Consider the following 13,698-nt stretch of genomic DNA (forward strand, 5'->3'; position numbering starts at 1 on the left):
AAAGGATGACAATAATAAATCATGTTTTATATCAGTAAAATAAGCTGATATAAATTTATAAGTATTTAAAATCAACGCTCATTAAATTATGTATGCTCAAATTCTTATAGTGATAATTTTTCCTCCTACTTACAAAAGTTTCTATTATTCTCAAACATAAAATCATCATTAAGAACTTGCATTCAAGTAAGAAATGTGTTATTCAAAACATTCACATCATGGGGAAAAAAGGCATGAAGGAAAAATTAACTTTGGTTTAATTTACATTTCTAAGACAACTCTATACTTACTCTGAACATGATATCATATTATCCTAGATATTTGGTAATAAAAATTAAGTCAAGTCATCTAAATCTTTAAATAAGACAAAAATTTGTTCATATAAAATATATTCTCATCACAAATACAAATATTTTCTGACTAATTCCCCCTATATATATTGGAACTTTATAATTATTCAAAATATGCTTCAATTGAAGAAGTACTTTTGGTACAAAAAATAGTATGCACAATTTCCAGTTATTTTGCTTTTTAAAATAATATTTTCCCTCTAGTTGGCCTAGCAGATTTCTATATCTTTATTCCTAATAGCTCTCAGCAATGGAAAAGAAAATACTTTCGCTCTACGTTCAGAAGCTTACGAAATAATACTGTGTTTGGGGGCCTCATACATCTGCCACAAAACTTTACCTTGACTCCTCTCTTGGGCTATCATGTTGTATATTAGCAGAGAGAAAAAAAAACACTACTGATGAAAAAGAGACTAAATAATGAGCTGGGAGATCTTTCTGAATGTAGCCAATACTAAACACACACAATATTATTATTTATACTAAACCTATACCACACTACTTCTTAAAACCAATTTCCAGGAGAAAAATCCAAGGTAATAATAGAAAAAGTGAGAAAATATTGGCCATTAGATTTATACATATATTTCAATATTTGGACACACAGTCCTTAATAGTAAAATTTACTAAAATGTGACAAGTACATAGAAAAACAAAGAGAAATAAAAAAAGAAGAAAGTTAAAACTTTGTCAATGTATACTTAGTGAATTTAAGCCCTAATATCCTAGTCAGGCGTGTTTTACATCATTATCACAAGTAAGAAATTAAAGTTATTCAAGTAAAAATAGGATTTTAATAAATGTATTTACTAACAAGAAAATTATTATTTGTTTTCTACCTTTAATAGTCTTTTTCTTCTAATAAAAGGATTTGGAAAGATTAATTGTAAATGAGTTTTTCTCCNAACTCACACAATATTATTATTTATACTAAACCTATACCACACTACTTCTTAAAACCAATTTCCAGGAGAAAAATCCAAGGTAATAATAGAAAAAATGAGAAAATATTGGCCATTAGATTTATACATATATTTCAATATTTGGACACATGGTCCTTAATAGTAAAATTTACTAAAATGTGACAAGTACACAGAAAAACAAAGAGCAATAAAAAAAGAAGAAAGTTAAAACTTTGTCAATGTATACTTAGTGAATTTAAGCCCTAATATCCTAGTCAGGCGTGTTTTACATCATTATCACAAGTAAGAAATTAAAGTTATTCAAGTAAAAATAGGATTTTAATAAATGTATTTACTAACAAGAAAATTATTATTTGTTTTCTACCTTTAATAGTCTTTTTCTTCTAATAAAAGGATTTGGAAAGATTAATTGTAAATGAGTTTTTCTCCTTTTTCAGAGTATATTATATTTTCACCAAGAAGTTACATAACAACATATAGAAAAATGTTATATGAAGGTATAAAATAAACATAGCCAATAAAGTTTTAGAATTAAAAACAAAAATCCCCATCTTCAAATATCTATTCAAGCAAAGCAATGTTTAGTTTGACCAAATACTTATATAATATTGAGATTTTACCTCTTCAGATAGACATATTTTTAAAATCATGTTCTTTTTCTTTTGGGGAAATTTTAATCAAGAAACTGGCTACTTTCACCTTTATGACTATTCATTAAGTTGGTAGAAACCTAATAGTAGAATCTTTACATTTAAAAAAAGAAAAAAGACCTCTAGAACTTTTCCTTTTACTGACATTCTGCGTATATTTTTCCTAAGAAAATTCAAACCAGAAAGACAAAGGACATTAGTGAAAACCTAATACCATTTGACCTTGTCACATTAGCCCTGGGCATAAAAAAGATATAAATTTCAAAGACGACAAAAAGCAAAAGATTTGTACAATGAGCAGCCAATGGGTAATAGTTTTCATTTTCTGCTCCTACTTAGAGTCTCACTGTAGGTAAAAGGCTTGTGAAGCCAGAGAGTCTTCCAGTTAGAACTCCACTGAGTCAAACTTAAAACAGTCACATTTCGTAATGAAAATTTAAAACAGAAGTCAGGATGAAACAAGTATTTCAAACAATATGTACTAAGTATCATTCTTTATATGCATTACATTTGTTGGAAGAAGAGCATATGGACACAATTTCTTCCTTGTGATGAAAATATTTATCAAAAATTAAAAGAAAAAATATAATTTAAAAGACATGCCAGACAAAAATCTAGATACCTTCTTTATAAAATTCTCTTCAGGTTTGCAAAATGTATTTGCATACATTATCCTCTTGGATTTACATTAAAATCCCACAAAGTAGGTAAGGTAGTTATTACTATCCTTTTCTACACATGAAAAAAGTGAGGTTTGGGTTGTGAGAAAACAGTCGTTCTACGTCAACTGACAAATAAATTGTAGATTCACAATTCAAACCTAAATCTGCTGATTCTGAGTTTTACCAAACCTGATATGGCTCCAAAAAAAGTCAATGCACATGTAAAAGCTTAATGTAAAATGGGTGATATTTACAGTTCATATTATGTTATTATGAAAAATCCTAAGGTTTAAAATTATTTTTACTATGATTTTAGAAAATAATTGTCCGTTCATATCAGTCACACTTCCCTGGTTCCCTAGACCTTCTCCCTTCGCCCTTCAGAAGTGGTAGGCAGTTGCAGGAGAGACCCATGAAAACTAAATTCAAATGTAAGTGACAACATTATTAAAAAGCTCAAAATAGCATATATTAATTATATAGTAATTTCATTTTTTAAAAACATAGTTAAGCTCAAAAATTAAGTTATTTTATTCCTAAGAGTTTTTTAGAGAATGAACATGAGTCAGTTCTGTACCTTCCAGAACAGGAAGCACCACCTCAGTGCCCAAATGTGTAAGACTAAGTAAACAAAATTATAAATGACTGTTTGGCTTAAGTTTCCCAATTATTGTTGTCCTCTCTAAAAGACATTTTAATAGTTTAGTATGTATAATTCCTAGTAATATCATATTGATAGGGCAAAAATGTATTATCAGCCAATATTACTTTTTACTTTTATAAGTAGAATATTTCTTTGATGATTGAAATTATTCAATGAAATTAAAGACATTTTTTCTCAAAAATGTTCTTGATATACATTTTTCTAATCTTTTAAAATATTATGCTCATCATTGTGCTTTGAGAACTATTTCTATGGAATATGCTAAATATGCTAGCATTTCTATTAAAATTTTATCTCTTATTGGATCCAATGTGTTTTTGAATGGCCCAGATTACTTACAAACTGTTATCTGATATTGTTGGCCCCAGAATAAATGTCCTTTACAAGTTAAATCACCCTCCATGTTTTAGATCTGACTAAAACATATTTTAGATCTGAGAGAATTTTTTGAACACACATTCAGCTTTGATCTGAAAAATAATGGAACAGTTTCATAGGTGGAAGCTAAATCACTGGGGGCGTATGTGCTCAAAGAATGAACACCGCTGTGGTTAGATGGAGAGAAAACTTCACTTTGGGGGGGAAAAGATGCCTATATTAACATCGGGTTGTCCTTGTTCACTTGTTTTGCCAGAATTGTACAACTCAAAGAAGGAATTCCTGTTAAAGGTGGTTCCTTTCTCCTACTCCATGGGCCTTTCATAAACAAATTAATCATATTAGAGTGAACGGGTCTCAATGAAATATTAAGCAGAGGGAGGCATATACATTTTGTGCTCCTGTTTTGGTTTCAATGGTTATTCTCTACAAAGATCCAGATGTTTGGTAGTTTCAAATGGATCTTCTATGACAGATACCTATGTCAATTTAATGTTAAAAGTATTTTTAAGTGTTATTTTATACCCTTAGGGAAATCAAATTTAAATCCATTTTAACAGTTACAAAAAGACATGCAAGTTGAGAGCAGATTAAAAATCGTTCTTCCAGGACTTAATAAGTACCATTTGAGAGAATGAGACATCCTTCTGAATTAAATTAACTACCTCCTGCATTTTCTAAGGACCATATTCTTTACAAATATAAACAAACCTATCCTGAGAGTACTCTCCATTTATAATTAAAAAGAAACAGAGTGAGTAGGATTGAAAGTCTACTAAAATTCAAGGGTATGTCAATACATTTTAATTTTTTCATCTATAAAGTTGTATTTATAATTTATATACCAATTTAACAGGATACACTTTCACTGAATTACTGGAAAGAGCTAACAGCTTTTCTACTTATTTTGAAGATCACACATTTAAGTAATAATTTCTGAATTTACTGCTTAAATGAAGTTCATTTTTACCTGTTCTGAGACATAGAGAGGTTTTGTAGTAAAGGCAGCCAGTATGAAGAAAACACTTCCACTACTGAAATGCTGTTATCATCCAGGTACAGTTCTCTCAGCAGAACGTGATTCTCCAAGGATGGAAGCTGTATTGAAAGTTGAATCATTAGCTTTTATATTAAGCAAAATATTTGTCATTTAACCAAATTTCAAAATATAAAACCTATCAAAACTAACAACATATATATTTGGTAAACTGCATATCGAAGTTCAAAGTATAAGGTAATGAGAATTTTAATAAAAATAAAATTTTAAAGAATTAACCTCATAATTAGAATTTGTTTTTTTCTATACAAGACAGTTCTGATAAATTTTAATTAGAATCACATGATAGAAAATTTGGTCCCATTTACATACTAAAATGTAATACAAAAGTTTTTATTTCTTATATGTTGTATTATGAAAAACTGTTAAACTTGATTTCTTTAAAAATATACTATAGTGAACATTTTTAAATAGAAAAAAAGTATAACAGTTTAAAATAAACTGAAAATAAGATACAGATGGTAAACAAAAAAAGAAGAAAAATAATCAAAGTTGCTTTTAAAATGTTTGGTTGATATTTCCATCAAAAGAAAAATGTTGCATTAATCACAGAAATCAATTAAGTTGAAGCAATTACCTCACTTAGATAATTTCCCTGTAACTTCAGTATTTGAAGCAATCCACAATTTTCAATACCCTCCAGTTTAGTAAGATGATTATGTGAGCAATCCAGGTATATAATGGTAGGAGTATCATAAAGGCCTTTTGTACTAATTAACTGATTGTGGTCCACAACTAGTCGCTGAAGATTTTTCAAAGATTCTAAACCACCTGGAAGAAAAATTTCCAAGATCACTTGTATCATGATTCTTCCAGATTCTAAAGGAGAATTTCAGGTTTTTCCCAATAATTGCACATTTATATTTTCTAATATTTTTAATTACAAGTGAAGGCTTGAGCCAAATTCCTGATGGAAAATGTGTAAAGTGTATTATCATTATTTAAACTTCTACTTGGAAGATGTAGTTTTGAATCACATATCCTATATCAATTGAAAATTAAACAAAATGCTAAAGACATACATTGGGCACTGAATGAGAATGGAACAATGAATATATATGTGGACTCTTTAAAAAAGTGATGCTTACCTCAGTTTCAAGGAATTGTTTTTTTAATGTATTATTTATTAAGTATAGTTGGTATACAATCTTGTATTGGTCATGTTTGTTTCAGGTATTAAAAATAGCAATTTGATATATTTCACTTGAATCCCTTTTTAAGTTTTAATGTATAATATTAAATGTCATTTTACTTCCACTGAGATATCTACCTTCCAAACAAAGTAGGTACAACCATATAACAAGCAATGAAACAACCTAAGTATCCATTGATAGACAAATAGATAAAGAATATTTCATTTTACACATGACAATGGAATATTACTCAACCATAAAGAGAATTAAATATTTCCATTTATGAAAACATGGATGGACCTAAAGGACAGTATGCTAAGTCAGATATAGACAAATACCATATTATGTCATTACATGTGGAATCAAAAACCCAAAATAAACAGACAAGACAGAAAGAAACTCATATATACAGAGAATAAATTGACTTATGAGTGGATAAGTTAAAAAAAGGTGAAAGAGATTAAGAAGTACATGTTGCTAATTATACAAATAGTCACAGGAATATAAAGCATAGCATATAGAATAGTCAATAATACTATAACTATATGCTGTCAGGTACTAGGTATGAGACTTAAGTGACCACTGTGAAAGGTATATAAATGTCTAATCACTATGCTGAATACCTAAAACTAATATAATAGTGTAGTGTACATCACTGTAATTAAAAAATAAAATTTAAAAAATAAAATAAATATAAATATTAGTATATTTTCAAGTATTTTAAAGTTGTCACAGTGGCCTCCTTTTTGCTCAGATAAACTTAAAACCAATATTATACTATCTAAAAAAACTTAGAGGAGGCTTAGACCATAGCTGAAGGATCATAAGTAAAAAACTGAGAAGGTTGTTTTTAAAAGCCAACTATAGTTAGTACTGGAAAGGGATGCTGAGAATGTCTGTAAAAATTTCATGAAAGAACTAGTCTGCCATTTTAAAAAAAAGGCAATGAAACCCTACCATTTGTAATGACATGAATGGCCTTGAAAGCCATATGCTAAACTAACTGCAGTAAGTTAGACAGAGAAAGACAAATATTCTGTATGATCTCACTTATATGTAGAATCTAAAACAAAATTTTTTAAAAACCCACAACAACCTCATAGAAAGAGATCAGACTTGTGGTTACCAGGATCAGGAGGTCAAGAATGAATGGGAGATTAGAAGAAGGTGATTAAAAGGCACAAACTTCCAAGGTAAGTAAGTACTGGGGATATGGTATACCATATAATGAATGCAGCTAACACTGCTGTAAAGTTTTTTAAAGAGTAAATTCTATCAGTTCTGATCACATGGAACATTTTCTTCTTTTTTAAAAATTGCATCCACATGAGAAGATGTGTGTTAGCTGACCCTATTGTGGTATCACTTCACAGTACATGTAAAACCATCAGGCTGCACACCTTAAACATATGCAGTGATGATGTATGTCAATTATTTCTCAATAAACCTGGACAATGTTTTATGGGAGATAGTAACAATCTATAAAGTGCTATTTAGATTGAACAATGGACTGCTTATGTTCTCTACAGGTAATACCTTGTTTTATGAACTAAACAATTCTAGGAAACCAGAAATATTATTTAAGGATTAGAGTAAGTGCTGATAGGCAGAACATATTCAGTGAGTATTGTACGTCTGGGGAACACTGAGGCTAAACCCTGGAGAATCGACTTCCAATCTGATTTCCTTGTCAAAGTCACAAAATATTTTCAATGAAATCTTGAAATAGATATGTTTTTCTAGAAAAAATTATTTGATAATAAACTTAAACGTAATCTTAAAAAGAAACATAATTATGTATAGAAACTAATATTTGGAATTTATGTAATCAATTTATCCTGAAAAAAAACATTAACTAAATATTTGTTCCTTAGATTATACAATATGATGTGATTTACAGGAAAAAAGAGGGGGGCAGAGAGCCTGCTTACAGCAAAAATGGAGAAATAAAAAATAATCAAATAACATTACAAAGATCTCACAAGAAAACTTAATTCTATACCATATTTTTAAAATTCAGATAATGGATTATGAGTGTATTGTAAAGTATTTCAGAGATATATTTCAAGAAAGATTATATTTCAAAATTGCAGTATCTCTAATAATGTGAGTCAAAGCAAATTAACATTATGAATGACTCATAAAAATATTGTATTTTTATGCTAAAAGTAAATTTTTATGATGAAAAAAATGTTACACAGTATCTTAGAGGAGCAGGAAAATGCATAGAAGATCCAAAGAAGAAAAGAGAAATTGACATTGAAGTTTAGGCAGTAATCATATTTTTTAATATATTTTTATTGATGTTTGAGTATACAGTTGTCTCCATTTTCCTACCACCACTTTCCCCTGCCCTAGCCTCCTTGTTTTGTCCATGGATCCTTTATACATGTTCATTTACAACCCTTTTCCTTCTTTCCCATTATATTTCCCTCCCCTCTCCCTTCTGGTTACACTCAATTTGTTTTTAATTTCAATGTCTCTGGTTATATTTTGTTTGTTTGTTTTGTTAACTAGGTTCAACTTATACGTGAGATCATATGGTATTTGTCTTTCACCTCCTGGCTTCCTTCACTTAGCAGAATGCTCCCCAGTTCCATCCATGCTGTGGCAAAGGGTAGGGGCTCCTTTTTTCTTTCTACTGCATAGTATTCTATTGTGTAAATGTACCACAGTCAATTGATCCACTCATTTACTGATGGGCACCTAGGCTACTTCCAGCACTTGGCTATTGTAAATTGTGCTGCTATGAATATTTGGGTGCATAGGTTCTTCTGAATTAGTGTTTCAGTGTACTCATGGTATAACCCCAGTAGTAGAATTGCTGGGTTGAAAAACAATTCCATTTTTAGTTTCTTGAAGAAATTCCATACTGTTTTCCTCAGCTAGCTGCACCAGTTTGCATTCCCACCAGCACTGCACTAGGAGTCCCTTTTCTCCACAACCTCACCAGCACTAATTTTTGGTGATTTGTTTATGTTGGTCATTCTGACTAGTGTGAAGTGGAATCTCATTGTGTTTTTAATTTGCATTCTCTGATAGCTAGTGATATTGAGCATCTTTTCATATGTCTCTGGGCCCTCTGTATGTCCTCCTTAAAAAAGTATCTGTTCGGGTCCTTTGCCCAGTTTTTAATTGGGTCATTTGTCTTCCTGGTGTGGAATTGTATGAGTTCTTTGCATATTTTGGAGATTAAACCCTTGTCTGAGGTATCATTGGCAAATATATTTTCCCATACAGTTGGTTCCCTTCTCATTTTGCTAATGTTTTCTTTAGCCATGCAGAAGCTTTTTATTTTGATAAGTCCCATTTGTTTATTCTTTTCTGTAAGTCCCTTGTTCTAGGGGACATATTGGTAAAATATTGTTGCATGGAATATCTGAGATTTTCTTGCCTATCTTCTCTTCTTGGACTTTTATGGTACCATGCTTCTTTGTTCACTTTTGGAAAGATATAATCTTTGAAAACTGAATGAAGAAGAAGAAAGTCTAAACAGACAAATAACAGCTAACAAAATTGAAGCAATAATCAAAAAAATTCCATTACACAAAGCCCTGGACTGGACAGTTTTACAGGAGAATTTTGCAAAACACTTAGGGAAGAGCTAACCCCTATATTTATCAGACTATTCCAAAAAATCCAAGAAGAGGGAAGACTACCAAACTCTTTTTATGAAGCTAGCACCATCCTAATCACCAAACAAGACAAAGACACAACAAAGAAAAAAAACTACAGGACAATATCACTGATGAACAAAGATGCTAAAATCCTCAACAAAGTACTGGCAAACTACATCCAGCAAAACATCAAAAAAATCAGACACCATGATCAAGTGGGATTCATCCCAGAGATGTAAGGATGGTACAATATTTACAAATCAATAAATGTAATACAACACATAAATAAAAGCAAAGACAAAAATCACATGATCATATTGATAGATGTAGAAAAAGCATTTAATAAGGTAGAACACACATTTATGATAAAAACACTCAGCAAAGTGGGAGTAGAGGGAGCATTCCCCAACATAATAAAGGCCATATATGAAAAACCTCCAGCCAACATCATATTCAATGGACAAAACCAAAAATCCTTCCCACTAAGATCAGGAATGGGACAGGGATGCCCACTTTCATCACTCCTATTCAACATAGTATTGGAAGTTTTATCCACAGCAATCAGACAAAAAGAAGAAATAAAAGGCATCCAAATTGGAAAGGAGGAAGTAAAACTGTCATTGTTTGCAGATGACATAACAGTGTACAAAGAAAACCCTACAGACTCCACCAAAAATCTACTCAACCTAATATGTGAATATGGCAAAGCAGCAGGATACAAAGTCAATACAGAAATCAAAGGCATTTTTTTTCACTTTTTAAATTTTAATTGTTGTTCAAGTATAGTTTTCTACCTTTTACTCCCATCCCAGCCTACACCCCACCAGCCCTTCCCACCTCCCTCCCATTTCCACACCCACCTTGTTTTTGTCCATGTGTCCTTTATACTTATTCCTGCAACCCTCCCCCTTTTCCCCTATATTTCTGTACAGCAACAATGAAATATCAGAAACAGAAATTAGGAGAAAATCTCATTTGCTATAGCAATAAGAAAAATAAAGTACTTAGGAATAAACCTAACGAAGCAGGTAAAAGACCTGTACTCAGAAAACTAGACAACACTGTAAAAAGAAATTAATAAGGAAGATACAAATAAATGAAAGCATATACCATGTTCATGGATTAGAAAAATTAACATCATCAAATTGTCTATACTACCCAAAGCAATTTATAGATTCAATGCAATTCCTATTAAAATACCAATGACATATTTCACAGACATTGAACAAACACTTCAAAAATTTATATGAAACCATAAACAACCTTGAATAGCTGCAGAAATTTTGAGAAAGGAGAACAAAGTAGGTGGGATCACCATACCTGACATTAAACTATATTTCAAGGCCATGGTAATCAGAACAGTCTAGTACGGGCATGAGAACAGACACATAGATCAATGAAATAGAGAGCACAGAAATAAACCCAAGTCTCTATGTTCAATTAATATTCAATAAAGTAAGCAGAAGCACAAAATGGAATAAAAATAGCCCCTTCAACAAATGGTGTTGGGAGATCTGGACAGCTTTATGCAAAAAAAATGAAACTCAAGCAAATTACACTATACACAAAAATAAACTCAAGATGGATAAAAGACTTAAATATAAGTAATTATATATTTTTCATTTCTCACCCAGGATCAATGTGTTGGTATTTTCCTGTATTAAAATAAAATATCATAACTTACATAAAATAATCTGATATCATTCAGGGAGCAAATTGTTTAGCCCTATGTTTGACTAAATTAAAATAATAGACTAATTATATATTATCAATTCCAAGGGAATATAAGCAGTGTATTATATATGAGTAAATATATATTACCCACAATGTAGTTTAAAGTCTTACGAAATGAAAAAACACTTTGGAATATAGAATGCCTTAAAATTATATCTGATGAAATCAATTAACCCACAGAAACAGATCAATGCTTTCCAGGCATACGGAAATACTACTCAATATAAATTTGTACTTATGTAACTTCACATGTCCTTAATCAAATATTTAAATGTCTTAAGCAAGCACAATATTTTTTTAATCCGCACCTGAGGATTAAGTCAATATGTTTATCAATTTAAGGGAAGAATGGAGGAAGAGAGAAACATCAATGTAAGAGAGAAATATTGATTAGCTGCTTCCCATACACACCCCAGCTGGGGATGGAACCCAAAGTCTAGGTGTGTGCTCTGACCATGAATTGAACTCTCAACACTTTGATGTATGGGACGACATTCCAACCCACTGAGCACCTGGCCAGAGCTAAGCACAATATTTTTAAAAGCCATGTGAATGGCTATTAAGCTTTACAGAGCTAATGAGAAATAAAATTTTCTAATTCTAGAGTGGATACCATGTTTGGAGAACTTCAAAGTTCACCCCCAAAAGAAGCAAAGATGAAACATTAGGGCCAGACTTCCGCCAAGATGGAGGTGTAGGTGGAAACACTGTGCCTTCTCCCACAACCAAGTTTAAAGACAACAAAGTTTTAGTAAACAAAAATGCAGCCAAAACACAGAAAATTAAACTATACAGAAGTCCGACAACAATGAACCATTCAGTCAGACTGGTAAGAGGGGCAGAGCCAGAAGCTGAGCAGGGTCGGGCAGGAAAGATCCCCAAGCCTAGGTACTCAGGCAGCCATGGGCAGGTCCCAGGTGTGGGGTAGCAACAGGTGGACCCAGTGAGGGCGCAAGGTGGCAGGCTGACCAAGGTCACACATTCGCGTGCAGATAAACCAGTGAAGGAGCGAGCAGTGAGACAGACTGCACAGACTGCAGCAGTGGGAAGAAGTAGAGGGGACTGCCATAGCCCCTTTTTGACCCTGCCCCCACATACAGCATCACAACCCAGCGACTGAGTTGCCCTGCCCTGGTGAACACCTAGGGCTCCGCTCTTCATTCCTAACAGGTACGAACAGACCAAAATATGGCTCAAGATCTCAAAGCCCCAGAGCTGATAACTCTGAGCGACCAAGAAATAGCCAACCTTTCAGATGCACAGTTGAAAATACTGGTGAGCAGGATGCTCACAGAACTGGTTGATTTTAGTCACAAATTAGAGGAACAAATGAAGGCTAAACTAATTGAAGTGAAGAGAAATGCACAGGAAACCAATAGTGATGGAAAGGAAACTGGGACTCAAATCAAGGGAGTGGACCAGAAGGAAGAAAAAATGACCAAACAGAAAAATATGAAGTAACAAGAATTCAAAAAAAATGAGGAGAGGCTTATGAACCTCCAGGACATCTTTAAATGTTCCAACATCTGGATTATAGGGGTACCAGAAGGGGAAGAAGAACAGCCATGAGTGGAAAACTTATTTGAACAAATAATGAAGGAGAACTTCCCCAATCTGGCTAAGGAAATAGAGTTCCAGGAAATCCAGGAAGCTCAGAGAGTCCCAAAGAAGTTAGACCCAAGAAGGAACACACCACAGCACATCATAATTACATTAGCCAAGATTAAAATGAAGGTGAGAATCCTAGAAGCAGCAAGAGAGAAGGGGACAGTCACCTACAGAGGAGTTCCCATCAGACTGTCAGCTGATTTCTCAAAAGAAACCTTACAGGCAAGAAGGAGCTGGAAAGAAGTATTCCAAGTCATGAAATCCAAAGACCTACATCCAAGACTGCTCTATCCAGCAAAGCTTTCATTTAGAATGGAAGGACAGATAAAGTGTTTCTCAGATAAGATCAAATTCAAGGAGTTCATCATCACCAAGCCCTTATTATATGAAATGTTAAAGGAACTTACCTAAGAAAAGAAGATAAAAAATATTAACAGTGAAAAGACAACAAACTCACAGTTATTAACAACCACACCTAAAACAAAGGCAAACTAAGAGGACAACTAGATCAGGAGTGGAACCATAGAAATGGAGATCACATGGAGGGTTAGCATCAGGGGAGTGGGATGAGAAGGGGAGAGAAGGTACAGAAAATAAGTAGCATAAATGGTAGGTAGAAAATAGATAGGGGGAGGGCAAGAATAGTAGGGGAAATACAGAATCTAAAGAACTTGAGACATGTGGTCATAAACTAAAATGGGGGGGGAATGGTGGGAGAGGGTGTATGCAGGGTGGAGGGGAATTGGGGGGAATAGAACAACTGTAATGGCATAATCAATAAAATATATTTAAAAAATAAAATAAAATAAAACCATTAGGGCCAGAAGGAAACAACAGGTAAAGCAGGAGAACAATTGGAAAAAGACTAGAGGAAGAGGCAAACTGAATTCTGTGTGAACAATAGTTGTTAGTAAAAATAAAA

The 13,698-nt window shown here is 32.5% G+C and overlaps 1 protein-coding gene across 5 annotated transcripts in view; it reads right to left on the minus strand.

Annotated features, from left to right (window-relative positions):
- LRRIQ1 (leucine rich repeats and IQ motif containing 1) overlaps window positions 1-13,698 on the minus strand; it is a 230,067-nt gene that overhangs the window by 162,403 nt on the left and 53,966 nt on the right. For all 5 annotated transcript variants that reach the window (XM_037028441.1, XM_037028438.1, XM_037028437.1 and 2 more), the window contains exons 11-12: window positions 5,262-5,455; window positions 4,598-4,725 (exon numbers count right to left, since the gene is read on the minus strand). In XM_037028441.1, the coding sequence (XP_036884336.1) occupies window positions 4,598-4,725; window positions 5,262-5,455 (322 nt within the window). The remainder of the gene's footprint in view (window positions 1-4,597; window positions 4,726-5,261; window positions 5,456-13,698) is intronic.

The sequence above is a fragment of the Sturnira hondurensis genome, unplaced genomic scaffold (genome assembly GCF_014824575.4).
Source record: "Sturnira hondurensis isolate 20B ecotype Veracruz unplaced genomic scaffold, ASM1482457v3 Scaffold0019910, whole genome shotgun sequence".
Lineage (NCBI taxonomy): Eukaryota > Metazoa > Chordata > Mammalia > Chiroptera > Phyllostomidae > Sturnira > Sturnira hondurensis.